Source organism: Synchytrium microbalum (genome assembly GCF_006535985.1).
Source record: "Synchytrium microbalum strain JEL517 chromosome Unknown SmJEL517_scf0012, whole genome shotgun sequence".
Lineage (NCBI taxonomy): Eukaryota > Fungi > Chytridiomycota > Chytridiomycetes > Synchytriales > Synchytriaceae > Synchytrium > Synchytrium microbalum.
In genome coordinates, this window is record NW_022158361.1 from 44723 (window position 1) to 59176 (window position 14454).

Consider the following 14454-nt stretch of genomic DNA (forward strand, 5'->3'; position numbering starts at 1 on the left):
AGAAACTGTCCGAGTGTGGCCGAGACTGCCAACATCGCCCAGCTGGTAGGTATAACAACGCACGTTCGATGAATATCTGACTGGCAGTATTTCAAATGTTGGTGTCTTGTCGCAAGTAGAAGGATTCATGTTGGTTGTTTTGCGAAAGCTTAGGATAGCGGGCAGTATTATTAGCGTGTGGCTATGTAGTATCCAATAGCCAATTAACAGTGTAGACACTACTGTATGTATTTGGAGGATTTGTTATATGAAAAGAAGAAAGCCCAACTAATTGGAGGATTGTGATGACTGAGCAAATAAAGGGCAAATGAAACTGAGGTACCTGGGCGTGCTTTAGGCGCGTACTAAATTTACAGCGGAGCTTAGTAATAGTATTATGGGTCTTATTTCATTGTCGTATGTGCAGTGGTTTGTTGTCTTGTTGTTACATTCGCAGATTCAGTAACAAGACAGCAAGGAGGAAAGCACGTCCCTCATCCGAATGGGTTCGAACACTAGCAAAGATGGAGCAAAGGCAGGCTCTCGGCGGCCTTCTGCCTCCAATATACATAGTAGCAATAGTAACAACAGCAGCAGCACTAATAGTAGTAGTAACGGCCTTGCGCAAAGATCACAGCAGCAGCCAATACCCGCAGGAGCCCAGCCGAGTGCATCATCATCATCTAATGCAGCCGACATACACTCAAATGGCTCTACCCTCCTGAGCACCTCTGCTGCTTCCAGCTTAAAATCAATGTCACCCACAGCATCAGCTGGTCCGCTCCCAATCCAAACAACCTCATCGTCCTCATTACAGCCCACTACTGCTGCAAACATGGAGGCTTTGTCTCCAAACTCACAGTATCTATCTGGCAGGCTGCCGCCTCAGTCCGAAAAAGAACTCGACGACATCATATCCCGTTTAATCGACTCTCGCAACCAGAAACTAAAGCCAAACTTCCTCACCCTAATAAAACAAAACGAAATCCTATTTATATGCCACAAAGCTAGAGAAATCTTCCTCGACCAGCCTGTCCTCCTCGAACTCAACCCTCCCGTCAACATTGTCGGTGACACGCACGGCCAGTACGAAGATCTATTGAGGATATTCGACATGACGGGCTACCCTCCTGCTTCAAACTACCTCTTCCTAGGTCTGCACACTCGCGTCTCTTCACCCCCTTCAAACATTTAACCCGTTCTTCTCCAAATTCAGGTGACTATGTCGACAGAGGCAAACAATCATTGGAAACCATAATGCTATTGTTATGTTACAAGATAAAGTATGCTTGAGTTTCAACGGTCGGATGGAGCAAACCCTGACAAACCATCACTATCTCACTTCACAGATACCCTGAAAACTTTTTCATTCTTCGAGGCAATCACGAGTGTGCTAGTGTAAATAGAGGTGGGCTCATGCTCCATTTGCGATGCGTCGTGTATCTAACATACCAAGCGCATCTCACTAAAATTACGAAAAACACTCTACCTCCGTAGTGTATGGATTCTACGATGAATGCAAAAGAAGAGCAACCATGAAAATATGGAAGGTCTTTACTGATGCATTCAACTGTATGCCATTGGCTGCCGTAGTAGCTGGTATGTGCTCGTTCTTCTATGGTGTTTGTCTGTACTTTGAACTCAACTGACCTTTCCCATTTTTAATTATAGGCAAGGTAACTTGGGACATCTCGCAGATAATGCACAGTATCGTAGCTAACACATACATATTCATGCAGATATTCTGTGTGCACGGGGGACTATCCCCAAGTTTGAACACTATGGATGATATTCGAAATGTGTCGAGACCGCTAGATGTACCAGATTTTGGATTGGTGAACGATTTATTGTGGTCGGATCCATCAGAGGTGTGTTGTTTTATCTGCGTATTACCAGAATGGCGACAACAGCAGGTGATGCCTGTACATTTTTGAGCTGACGCATTCATACAAATCTAGATTGCTGCTGAATGGGAAGATAATGAGAGAGGTGTCAGCTATTGTAAGTAACATGCGTATCTGAATACCTATCATGGAGTTTGATTTTTACCTTCCTCTTTGTAGGTTTTGGCAAAGCTATAGTGACGGAATTCTTGGCAAAACATGATTTCGATCTGGTAGGTATCGTAGGCCTGTCGAAACATTTTAAAGTTTAATCTAAACTTGTGTTGTTTGCAATAGGTTTGCAGAGCACACATGGTAGTGGAAGAAGGCTACGAGTTTTTCAATGACAGAACACTAGTCACGATATTCTCTGCACCTAATTATTGTGGAGAGTTTGACAACAAGGGGTAAATGCAAATCCTTTTGGTTAAGTAACAATGCAATACTCATTCTATGAATTTTTAGTGGTGTCATGGCTGTCAACGATGATTTGCTATGCGCGTTCGAAATCTTGCAACCGCTCAATTTATCAAAGGCCACTATCAAAAGCAAACGACGATCCTCACCCCCACTTGGCCCCATCAAAACCGTCAATTGAGCTAGGAAGGTGTTGGAGACAGAATAGTTGGTAAAGCTAAAGCATTGGAGAAACCGAAAGTCACTTTCTTTAGAAGTTTCTTTCTGTTATGTTTGTCTTCAGCTTTTAATGTGTGGTATATCCAATGTCGTGGACTTTTTGAAAGATCGTTTGTTTATCCAGAAGAATATAACTACTAGGTATGATAATTGGAAGTTTCAGTGTTGTCAAGCAGCGATCGGGTTGTTTAGCTGCAATCCTTTGCGACGGTTCGTGAGTAGAGGTGGAAATGGAGGTGCAGGGACGAACCGCGAACGAGAAATCTCTTGTCGAAAGATAAGCGTATATGTCTGATACTATTAACATGACGAGGACTACACAAACAAACACACGCACTGCTTAATCGTCCTCCTCGCGATTTCCAGACCACGCATTCACTAGGTGCTGTTCTTTGCTTGTTAAAGCCCAGGAGTGGTGCCAATCTATAAAGGCGAGATTTCGTCATGAACATTTCACAAACGTTTAATCGAAACGCGAACTTACAACTTATGGTGTAGGACCCTAGCTTCTTGACATCCAGCAATTCCTTACAAGCAGTGGTATTATGCTTCGAACTCACTAATGATTAACTAATGAGTTAAAAAACTCACAATTAAATCAAACAATCTAGTCCGACAAAATCTCAACAGCTTTTCATTTTTATAATTTTACCTGCCCAACAAACTTCTCGCTCTGCCTCAATCTTGGTATTCCACGCATATGGGAAAATCAACCCTGGTGCTAGCAACGTGACCCCCAATCCATCAACTCCGTAATTCTCAACCCAATTATAATACGTTTCATAAAGCGGCACTGGTCCTGTGATTTCTTCTGGTAGTCGGGTATCTGCGTCCTTTAACTTGGCTCGTTTCATGACATTTAGTAACATGAAAATCCAAAACATGTGGCCCGGCACACTTGCCATCCATGCATTTGGTATATTCTGTTTGACACGATATGAGTGAGTTAGTAAAATTAATGATTGGAGACATTGTTTTGCAAAAATGTTTACATGGATGAGAGCATATTCGGAACTCATGAGCGGAACCAGGACCTGCCCAGCATCCAGTAACGAGTCCATGGGCCGCAAGCATTCTACATCGAGGTCTGCATAGACGCCACCATATCGATGCATGTACATGTATCGTACAGAATCCACCTTCCTAAAAACACACAAAAAGAACAAGTCAACAGTTGTACTTTAAAAGAAGAGAATTCAACATACAAGATCACATACAAGATAGGCTTCTTGAAAGACTTGTATGTAGGCAGAAACCAGACATAGTGCTCATGCACGATGCGATCATTGTCTTCATCAGTCCATAACCGATACTCCCACATGGGATGTAGCCGTTTACACGTATTGGACCATGCTTTAAGACGCTAGGAAAGTGTTTCATAGTTTGCAAGGTTAGATCAGAGTCCCAGAATTTGTTGAAGTTTTTGCGATGGTTTTTGTTGGGTGGTTTACTTGCCGATGGAAGGATGGGTGTCTTCCAACTTTGATGTAGTATCGGTGGAATGGCAGATGCAGGTCGTTCGAGCTTAGTTCTATACGGTTATGAAACAAATGTGGGTGAGTTGGTTGCAAAAAAAGAGATAAGGTGCCAAGAACGTCAATGAGTGAGATGTTACGAAAAAAACCAAGGGCATTGCGTTACAGATCAATCTTAAAACAACTTTAGATACTATCATCGTGCGCATACATACCCTTCATAGATGGCCACCTTGTCGGTATCCGACTGCTTGATCACATTTACATTTTGGTTGGGATGGCCTCTATATCTGGCAAAGAGCAGCGATACGGGAAGGAAAAGGCATAAAATCAATATCAATCGTGTAATTAGTCTCTTGGGAGACCGCGCTATCATGCTCCAAGTAGAGCCCTTGGCGATCTTGGACGCCATATAAAAACTGTACTCAAAAATCAAAACACAGATCAACATGCACCGTCGCATTAAATGCCATTCAATGGTCTTAAAAACACGTTCAGGACGTTCAGGAGAAGTTATGAGATTCTTATATACGAAGCAAAAAATATTACTGGGATCGTCCGATATCTAGCTCAGACATGTTGAAAAGCATTTCATCACTATTGCCACTACCTGCATTGTTGGAACCACTATTCGACACCTCTTCAAATCCTGGTAGTGGTCCAAATGGAGGTAGCAGCCCACCATTCAAGCTATTTCTCATCGATACCGCACTATTTGTGGTGTTGTTTATGGCAGTTTGACGGTAGTTCGGCACCATATTCTGCTGTTGTTGCTGCCAATAAGCCTGTCTACTAGAAGGTGTATGTCCTAATCGAGGAACAGGCTCAGATCCTTGAATGCCGCTACGACCATTGGACGACAATGGTGGCTGTATTTTACTAGACGGCTGAGGCTCAGCATCATGAGACTCCATAGGAAAGATATCACCTGGTTCTTCCTCTAGCACCTGATTTTCAAATAACTCGGATGATCGAGATGGCGTCATTCGATACCGTAAACCACCAAAATTGTTGTTATTTTGAGCATATTGCTGTTGTTCTGGTGGTGATTCTCTGCTATTGCTTGCACCTGCATATTCTACGAATGGCATTGCATATGGCATACTGGTTTCGGATCTAGTCAGTCCATCTTGTCCATCTGAAGCTGATGGAGGAGGAGGTAGACCCATGGTTGAGGCAGATAGATGATTCAATGAAGCAGAGAATGATGCATTCACATCTCGTAGCTGTTGGAATCGAGCCAAGGCATTCTAAATAGTTGAAAGGTGAAGTTGTTAATATAAGGGCTAGATTTGTTCATTGGTGAATTCCAGATCAAATCTTTACCGTGAGCTTGTTTGATCTAGCACCGGTACTATAGCTAGCACTAACGCTCCTAGAGCCTTCATCAACTTCATTATTGATGCTACTATGAGGAAAACTACCAGCAGCACTTCGTTGCTCTCCATATACACGAGCAGATTCATGCTCCATAATTACAAGTGGTGGCGGCGATGCTGACGTCAGAGACGACCCCCAAAGACCAGGATGCATTGCAAATGAGGATCCTGGTGTAAATAGTGTTGGCAGAGTTATATCAGCTGGCGTCGACGAAGACGATGACGGAGAATGTCGTATGGCCACTGCCGAGGATGTTGGAAATACTACTGAGGGTCTACGGACCATTGGAGCCTGAGAAGATCGAGATGGCGATTGAGAATACGATGATGACGAGGATATTGGCTTCCTCTCACGACTATGGCCACTACTACCACTACCACTAGCACCATATGCTAGATCGAATGGCGGACCAAAGACACCACCTCCTTCCAATCCAAACATGACTTCACCACCACCTGTTTCTGCGTGTGTAGGACTTCTATTTATCTGATCTGAGCTTTTACTACCGTCCATAGAATCATTTCTACCAGATGTGTTTGAATGACCACCCTCTTCTTCTGCTCCTTCTTCTATACTGGGTGAGTGAGTTGTGGAAAATGGTGGAGGATCTATACCATCAAAGTACATATTTGGTTCTCTCATCGTCATAACATCCTGATCACCCGCCATGAGAGAACCTACGGAATGAGGAGTGAAAGGCATGAAGGGAGGATATGTCATGTCTGATGATTGCATTGACGTGCGTCGAGACTGATTTCCAACTCCTGATCTACGATAATACGACGCTAGGGGAGCATTCGTTTGAGTACCGACTTTGAATACTTCGGAAGCGGGAGATGGTGATCCTGATCTAGAAGCAAAGTGTGGATGATGAGATGGTGATCCATGACTACTGCTACTACTATTATTGTGTCGCAGATGCGGTGGTAGATAAGAGCTTGTTGTTGTATTTATACTATGGCTGATCGGATTGACGGTACCACGAGGAGACGTAGCAGTATCAGTAGTCCAACGATTGTTGGAACGGGATGCTGGTAAACTACCAAAGACTGGAGACTGACTCAGATTAGAGACTTCTGGTTCGGGTACTCTTCTTTCTACTAATACATCTCTCCTGCTGCGACTTGACTCAGAGATTCGTCTATCTCTTGCAGAGTCGAGTGACCTTGGCGAAAAGTAATTTTCATCAAAGTCCCCCAACCGAGAGGAGAGCAATGCCTCTGAGTCATCAGCTGAAAAGTCACATTCTAGACGGTACATGACATGCAGAGAAAATACCCCAAATGCAGTATCCACAGTGCCGAAGCTATACTCTGCAATGCCCATCCGCATATCTGATGTACTGTGTAATTGGTCTAATGAGATATGAATGGTAATGAGTTTGCTGCCTGCAATGGTTACACGGCTTGTCGAGTGGCGGGCAGTGTCGACCCTCACCTAGACCCGCTTCATCCTCCGGCATAGTCCTCCTTGATGACAAGCGATATCCAATCCCCAGACCTCCATTCGTACTTCTCTTCAACCGTCTAAACAGCCGATAACTTGGCATCAACCTAATAAAACTATACAATGATCTAAAATACATGACTGCCTTCTTATATACAGTAGCAAGCTCAGGTGGTTGCGACGGAACGGGACCCCTTGAATAAGAGTGAAAGCGAGCGTTACTTTTGCCATGCGCCTGAAGCAGTTGGCGACATTTCACTCACGTGAGACTCAATTGCCATGTTTCGAGCAATATCGTCCGTTTTCTGACACTTCGTCCATTCGAATCAATAGATACAAGCTGTTCAGGCGGTATCCGTCGTCTGCGAGACATTTCGTCACGAATGGTCACTGCTTGTGCTGGGCCTAGATTTGACAAGTCCAGAAACAGATCTATTATCAGGGGTGGCGATGACACTGCTGTCGAGTTTGCCGACGACACATTAAGTGATGATGAAGCCGGGATGGCATTGACTCTCCAGTACTTGAGTTCGTCCCGAAGTGCGTCCAGCTCGTCAATTTCCAAGTTGAACTAGTGAGAATAAATCACGTTTCAGAACTTGAGGAAACCAATAAAGTTGCAAACCGGGGTTGTCTGTCCGAGACAAAGCACTTCAAGGTCACGGTATCATTCAAGAATGTGATCAAGTGGCAAAGTACTCACCCACTTGTTACTTTTGCGAGCAGAGTCGGGTCCGATAGAAGTAGTTGAACCAGATAGTTCTCCTACTCGTGTACTCTTTCTTGATCTGGAGGTGGATTGAGAGTGTGGTGGAGGATGAGTCCAGCGTGCTTGCACAATACATTGAGCAGTCTTTGAGTAGAATTGCTGAATCAACTGTTCTGCCTTCTGGCTAGATCTGTTGGGGCTGCTGATGCTAGCAGTGTCACTACTTGCAGTATTGGAATACGAGCTGTTCGTTCGTGCCAGATCCATTGTACCAGATTGTTGATTGCAACGAGTGTGGAAGTGATTAGGTAAAAATAGAAGAAAAACTTCCTCTACAAATGGCTTGAGAATCTATGTCGGCATGAAATCGCCCTGTGTGGTTTAAAGTTACCTAAGTTGTGTTGTTGAGATTGCGACAGTGAGTCGATCAGCATGTGAAGGATGTGCAGATCTCAACAACACAAGTTCATCAATGTTTCAAGTAATTTTACGCGTTCATCTTCGCGAGTCTCCTCCTTATAACTCCCATTCTTCTTGTTATCAAATCTGGTACATCTAAGTAACCTGTGAAATGAAAACATCGCCAATATACAGAATGGCTCGCCCGCAAACTATCGCCCTGCAGGGGCTAGGTGCTGCTGCTCTAGCGGCGCTTCTACTCTATCTAGTCTTTCCTATGCACTTTGCAGGGACATCGTTTGGTCTCTCTGCCTCACAGGAGACCCTGATTACCACCCATCTGAAATTTCTTTATAACATTGGTGATCATGAAATCAAATTCTACTCACAGGTAAATTTGAATACTATTGGTATCTTGTAAATTACGCATTCCTTCTGTTATTATCAAGTACGTCTACTAATCGAAACCACCGCCCAAAAACAGAACGGTGAGGATGGAGCAATACAGTATATATTTGCAAACCTGGGAACCACAAACAAGTACTATGTGGAATTCGGTGTATTTGATGTACGTCTCGTTGCCAAGTGGAATCCCACTGTCTTTGCACGTACCTTGTATGCGTGTTTTTCCTCGTTTCCACACAAATAAACTGACCGATCCCGACATGGCTTGTTTTCAGGGAACTGAATGCAATACCAAGTGGCTATGGGAAAATCAACGATGGGATGGGCTTCTCATGGACGGGAAAGCAAAGTCCTATGATAGTAGGGTCATCCACAACCACTTCATAAACAGGACAAACATTGTCCCCCTATTTCAGAAATACGAAGTTCCCAACGCCTTTGATATCCTATCCGTCGACCTCGACTCATCCGATTATTGGGTGCTGAAGGCTATCTTGACTGCCAAATATCGCCCAAGAGTTATCATTATAGAGATCAACAGGAACTTTGAGGTCGACGAGCCCTATACTGTGAACAAGGAGAGAGTTTTATGGACGGAGTATGTAAAATCAATTGGTTTTCTTATGAAGACATCATTAATCGACGTTTGTTTTGTAGGCCGGCCTCCCTTTTTGGACTGTCCCCACTAGCCGTCAGTTATCTATGCAACAAGTTTGGTTACTCGATGATATACGTAGATAAAGCCGTAGTGAATGGCTTTTGTGTAGCCAGAGAAGTGTTGTCTGACCTGGTTCGCCAACGAACTGGAATCGTAGTCAGCCCACATGACCTGAAACGCTTCTTGCCAACCTTTGAGTACATATATAGAAGACAAGGCCCCTTGGCCGTTGATAGTTTGGTGCGTTTTAAAAAGGAGGTACTGCCGTTGGATGTGTGGAATCGCGTCGACGAGAACGGGGACGTAGTTATTGCCGCCGAAGACGTGAAAGCCTGAAACAAGAATATGCAATAATATACATGTTATACATACAGTACAGTTTGCAGCAATGTTGAAGCAGTCTGATGTTCTCGGTTGTTTTACTGTTACTCTTTATAATTTATTCTTTATACTCGATATCTCTTTGGTAAAGAGTATCGATATGCGTCTATTACATGAATTGACAACGAGATGATGATGTGCAACTCATTAGCTATCGCGAGCGGATGGATACATACTAGCGATGCTAGGTTCTTTTACTATGACACGACGATTCCGTGTCGACTGTATCCTCGGTGGAGGGAAGGGCCGTGAGGTCGGATCTACTGTACTCGGTTCAGATACTGATTGTCCTACGGCTTCTGATTGCGTGCTGGCTCGACGTTGATGAATATATGCTTCAACTTCCCTATCTATCTCAGCACGTATATTTCGCTCCTCTTCAGTTTGATCATCACGAGGAGGCGTTATAATTACAGCATGACTGTCGTCGAAGGGATTTAAGCCTCCCGCTGCTGGAGCTGTTGGCGTTGTTGGAGTGAATGGATTATAACCAGATGGTGATGTTGGAGTCGATGATGCATTTGTGAATGGATTAGACGAGGCAGTATTTACAGGACGTAGTGGAGACGGCGGGTTATGAAAGTGCTGAGGTGGAGGATAAATATTTAGCGAGGGGGGCCTATATAATGATGGAGGTCGGCTTGGATTTAATGGTGGAGGATTTGTTACTATAAGCGGTGCTGGTATACTCTCTGTGGCATTATGCCCGCACGTTGAGCAGATCTCGTTGGACACGTCATTTTCCATCGAAGAACAGAAAGCGCACTTCCACTTTGGCAATTCAGCCGACCTGACTGGTTTTACATCCGCGAACAATAAACTGCCCTCTTCTATAGCTGCTTTATCCAGACCGCATCCATCACAGTTGTCTGTGCCTTTGTTGGCAAATGTACCTGTTGTAGAAAATGAGGAGGTTGAATATGCGAATTCTTACGAGACGAACGACGAAAAAGTAGAACAGGAAAGATTGTTTACATCGTGGACAAATCCAAGGGATTGTAGAAGAGCATACAGCACATTCCGTGACGGTCCAGCTATTTATGAACGTACAATCTATACACGTCCAGCCTTTCGAGGGAGGTGGAGACACAGCACGTCGAGGACGTTCGGTTTCTGAAGACGCGGCCCTTCTATTACTTATAGTAGGTGGTTTAGGCAGTTCCAAAGACATGGAGGATACAGGTCTGCGAGGAGGCAGAGATGGTGGCAATGACGGAGTAGCCGATACTAGTGACGGAGACCTTGAGGATGAAGACGAACCGGACGATTTGATCTTTTCACCATGGCCACAAGCTTCACAGACCCCGAAATCTTGGTGGTTTCTATAAGTACAAACAGCGCAAGTCCACTTGATCTCTGTGTCCTCCTCGTCTACATGATTATTATGCAAGTTCAGCCATGCTGGCACATGCTCTTCTTCTCTCAGAGTAACAGTAGATGGTTGAGGTCGAAGCCTCGGTCGAGGGAGTGTTTCTTGAATGTGATCTTCAGCTGCTGGAGCTACTGCCGAGTCGTAAGAAGGGAGCTCTTCTTCCTGACCATCATAGCTGGGAGGAGGAGCTTGCGATAAAGTGGTAGTCCTCCTTCGAATTGTGAACATTGATGCTGCAATTTGATGTTTGTAGATGGTGAAATTGTATGAATAAGTAATAAGGCACAGTGGAGTTGGTGTAGCGGAAACTTACATGTATAGATCCTTTTATTCGAAAAGATGCCTTGGGTAGAGTACCGTTCAATTCGTCGTTGAGACCGTCAACGCACCCTTCAACCTCCAACACAGTATATATCACAAGAAGAAGCAGATCAAGCTTGATCTGCGTTTCTCCGAACTCAGTTACGAGGCTTTGTCGATGACTCTTCGCGACTGATCTCTGCCTCTCTTCTAACTTGAACAAATAATAACTTGGCAAAACTTTGACGAATCAGCGCATTAGAAAAGCAATCTTGATCAAACGCGGGTTGCCCGGCGCAAAGGGATCCTATGAAAAGGGAAGAGAAATTCTGGCTGTCGCTCTACTGTCAACTTGCTCGCCTCTTGTATCAACTCGAAGAACGAACGCGTCACTGGTGGGGTGCTGAGTGATACCCTAGCAAGCCGTAGCTGTATAAGGTTAATTCGAATTCGAAACTAAAATATTTGACGTCGCGACTTATTGAACACTAGAACCTCTAAAGCAATCTGAAGTTTTAAATTTTTGTTCATTCCAAGCTCCAACCTCCGGCCACAACATCGCCACCTATTTTCGTTGATCAAGGAGGAGAGTCCACGCCGCATTCTGGCCGATATTTCAGTAAATCTAGTACTGTCTGCTCTGTGTCCAGTCGCGGTCTTATTCGTTCATCTGTGGAGGGTGCGTCGCTGGCCACATTTAAGAATTCAACAACCGCATAATAACAATGGTGCCAACGGAAGAAACCACAACCAGCTGCTGGCAATAATATCTATAGTCGGTGTCTCCTTAATCTGTATATGGATGACCTTTGGTAATGATGCACCTTCATCACAATCTGTATCACACACGGGCAGTCACCAAATGGATTACACTGCTGATTTCTTAAAGAATCGCTCACCTTACGTATCTTTGAAATCAATCCACGAAAACTTCAAATCAAGTTACAAAATCCCTGCCTGGCTTCCAAGTGAGTGCTAACAACGATAGATGCATCCTAGTGTTTTGTTCCTCTCATAAAAAGAGGAGAGATGCACTCACAACGAGTGTCTGAACATATGTTTGCTCACACAATTGTGTACCTGGCGTGTAGATGGCTAGCTATGGGACGACGAATGTTATTTGTTGAACTACATAGGCTTCACTACACCTGGACCTATTTACGAACAGGTACTTGTTGATTCTGTTTCATATCAACACTATGCATAAACCAGTGATACATAATAGGGATCATTTCGTGGAAGGTCGACTGTTTGTATAGCCGAAGGAATTAAAGCCAGTGCACATCCAGACAAGATCTTTATTGCTGCTGATATTTTCCCTGCTGGTATGATTACAATCGAGGTATTCGTCCTCTGTGCTGTGCCTTGTTGATCCTTGTCGATAACATCGTTTTTTTGTCACAAACAGGTGCCAGATCGGTCAATGAAGGAAAATGGCCTGCTACCGGAACACCACACCGTTGGAGGTTCAGTTCTGATAACAGTACAGGTATACCGGCTGTAACACTGAAGGAAAACCCTACAGTGGACGGAACTCAGGTTTTGAAGAGTGTTCCCTAACAACCGCAAAAAAGTGTTGACTGATTTAAGTTTTATTCTCCCAGATTCATTCCGAAGTTCCCTATGAAGAGCATATGATCAAAATCGACGCTGTCTATGAAAATCCTGGAGGCCATCTTCACGAGCTGATGGCCAATATAGCCAAGGCTGGTCTTACTAAATACGTACACAGAATGGGATCCCGTGGAGCCCCAGACTTTAAGTACATGATGGTATGGACCGATTCGTCTCACGGGCTGATTGAAACCAAGATGCACATGCCCCGTTGGAAGAAGATGCTAAGAGATTACCCAAAGACATTCGCCTTCCATGACACGGCTCATCAGAAGAAGTAATGGCATGTTTTAGAGAGGAAATGGATGTGGTTTACGAGTTTAATGGGGAATCCGTCTTTGTAATTGAGGCTAAACGTAGAAAGACCCAGTCACCAGTATGAGGCACGAAATGTAGTGGTCTTCTTTCAAACACAAATACAGTAATGTCGTACCACAATACAGAATGGTGATTGATTATATTCCAAACGCCTTCGAAGGGAAACACACTCAATAGAACTTGGACTTGGCAAAATCTGGAAGATCCACAAAAGCGTTCTTGATGAAACCGGCAGTGCCGGTGCCGTTCCGATGGATTTTATTGATCGTTGTTGTATCGCTTATTGGCATGTTCACCTTCTCTAGGTAAGCTTGGAAGTTACAGTGCGATCAGCTGGCGGTGTACAATAGCCAAAACTCTTATAAGCTAACACCAATTTGAATTCAAGCATGCAATTAGGATCAACAGATTCGGAATGGAGAAGTTTTGGCAAGTCGCTTGGAGTCGTTGGTGCTGTTTTCCTCGTAACATTTTTTCCTAAAATTTTGGATTCACACTTTCACACAGTTCCGCCCCAGCGTGACCCGCCTGACTATGGACCATCAGAATTAGGTAGTTGTGGAAGGTATGGATGTCATTTTCCTTTGAGATCCAGCCCACTCGATGCACGCTAGTGAATCCAACAGCTTACCGAACCTTCCACAAACCGCACCTCAAAATCACAGATACGATTATCCAAAAATAGACTCGTTCCTGAGTAATCCAACTCAGTATTGTCGAGCTGGCTCTGCAGTGTGGACGTGTTGGCAAGATCCACGATGGATGGATCCGCTGGTCAATCCAGACCGACTAACTGTAGAACCATTGTGGTTTAATCTCACAATACCGTGGAGGCCAGACACTCTGCCTGCAATGTGTGTTGCAGAGGGGCTGATGCAGATGGGTCCTAGTAGTGATAGAGGGCTTGTGGTTGTTACTGACTGCAAGAACGACGAGATGGCTAACGTTCGCGACTTGCTTGTCGAACACGGCCGCGACATGTACATAAGAAGTGGGAAGCTGGCGTCTTGTACAGAAGTCATTGATGAACCGGTGGTGCTGATGGTTCGTGATGTACATAGTAATTTGTAAGTTCCATCATCTGTTGATTTTCCCTACCAAAACTTGATTCCTCAACACCAACCGATTATTTTAGATGGCACAGTATGTTAGATCATTATTCAGTCTTTTTAAGTACATTGATAGCCGACGCAGCATTCTCTGGAGAGACCAAGTCGGCACGTAATATCAACAAAAACAGTAGTGTGTGGGCCAAACCTGCTGCGCTTTGGATTGCCGACCAACGTAACTTTACCGATGATCCTTGGTCTTCGTTATTATCCATGTATGGGTCTGTCAGCCTGACGTATTGGCTCAAACCTGGTACTTGCTTCAAGAAATTGATTGTATCCCTAACTCAGCACGATAATGAGATATGGAGAGAGTCGTGGGTAGCATCAAACTGTAAATCATCGTCTATGCTCAAGGTGACTTAAAATTGGATTATTTGCGCAAATGTT

General features: G+C 44.2%; 4 protein-coding genes across 4 annotated transcripts; 2 read left to right on the forward strand and 2 right to left on the reverse strand.

Moving 5' to 3' along the window:
* Positions 1-481: 481 nt before the first annotated feature.
* Positions 482-2460, forward strand: SmJEL517_g02672 (uncharacterized protein; the record flags this gene model as incomplete). Its single annotated transcript, XM_031168600.1, has 9 exons — positions 482-1133; positions 1196-1262; positions 1329-1387; positions 1477-1578; positions 1651-1847; positions 1938-1980; positions 2043-2095; positions 2160-2269; positions 2328-2460. The coding sequence occupies 9 exons, from the start codon at positions 482-484 to the stop codon at positions 2458-2460; spliced, it is 1416 nt and encodes a 471-aa protein (XP_031025382.1).
* A 378-nt stretch (positions 2461-2838) lies between these two features.
* SmJEL517_g02673 (uncharacterized protein) lies at positions 2839-4195 on the reverse strand (the record flags this gene model as incomplete). Its single annotated transcript, XM_031168601.1, has 7 exons — positions 2839-2921; positions 2983-3057; positions 3151-3421; positions 3491-3641; positions 3716-3861; positions 3950-4029; positions 4189-4195. The coding sequence occupies 7 exons, from the start codon at positions 4193-4195 to the stop codon at positions 2839-2841; spliced, it is 813 nt and encodes a 270-aa protein (XP_031025383.1).
* A 323-nt stretch (positions 4196-4518) lies between these two features.
* On the reverse strand, positions 4519-7775 carry SmJEL517_g02674 (uncharacterized protein; the record flags this gene model as incomplete). Its single annotated transcript, XM_031168602.1, has 5 exons — positions 4519-5223; positions 5300-6708; positions 6791-6993; positions 7063-7370; positions 7503-7775. 5 exons carry the CDS (start codon positions 7773-7775, stop codon positions 4519-4521), a joined length of 2898 nt encoding a protein of 965 aa, XP_031025388.1.
* A 328-nt stretch (positions 7776-8103) lies between these two features.
* SmJEL517_g02675 (uncharacterized protein) lies at positions 8104-9306 on the forward strand (the record flags this gene model as incomplete). The annotated part of the gene is made up of 4 exons (XM_031168603.1): positions 8104-8298; positions 8392-8475; positions 8588-8910; positions 8970-9306. The coding sequence occupies 4 exons, from the start codon at positions 8104-8106 to the stop codon at positions 9304-9306; spliced, it is 939 nt and encodes a 312-aa protein (XP_031025389.1).
* Positions 9307-14454: the final 5148 nt, after the last annotated feature.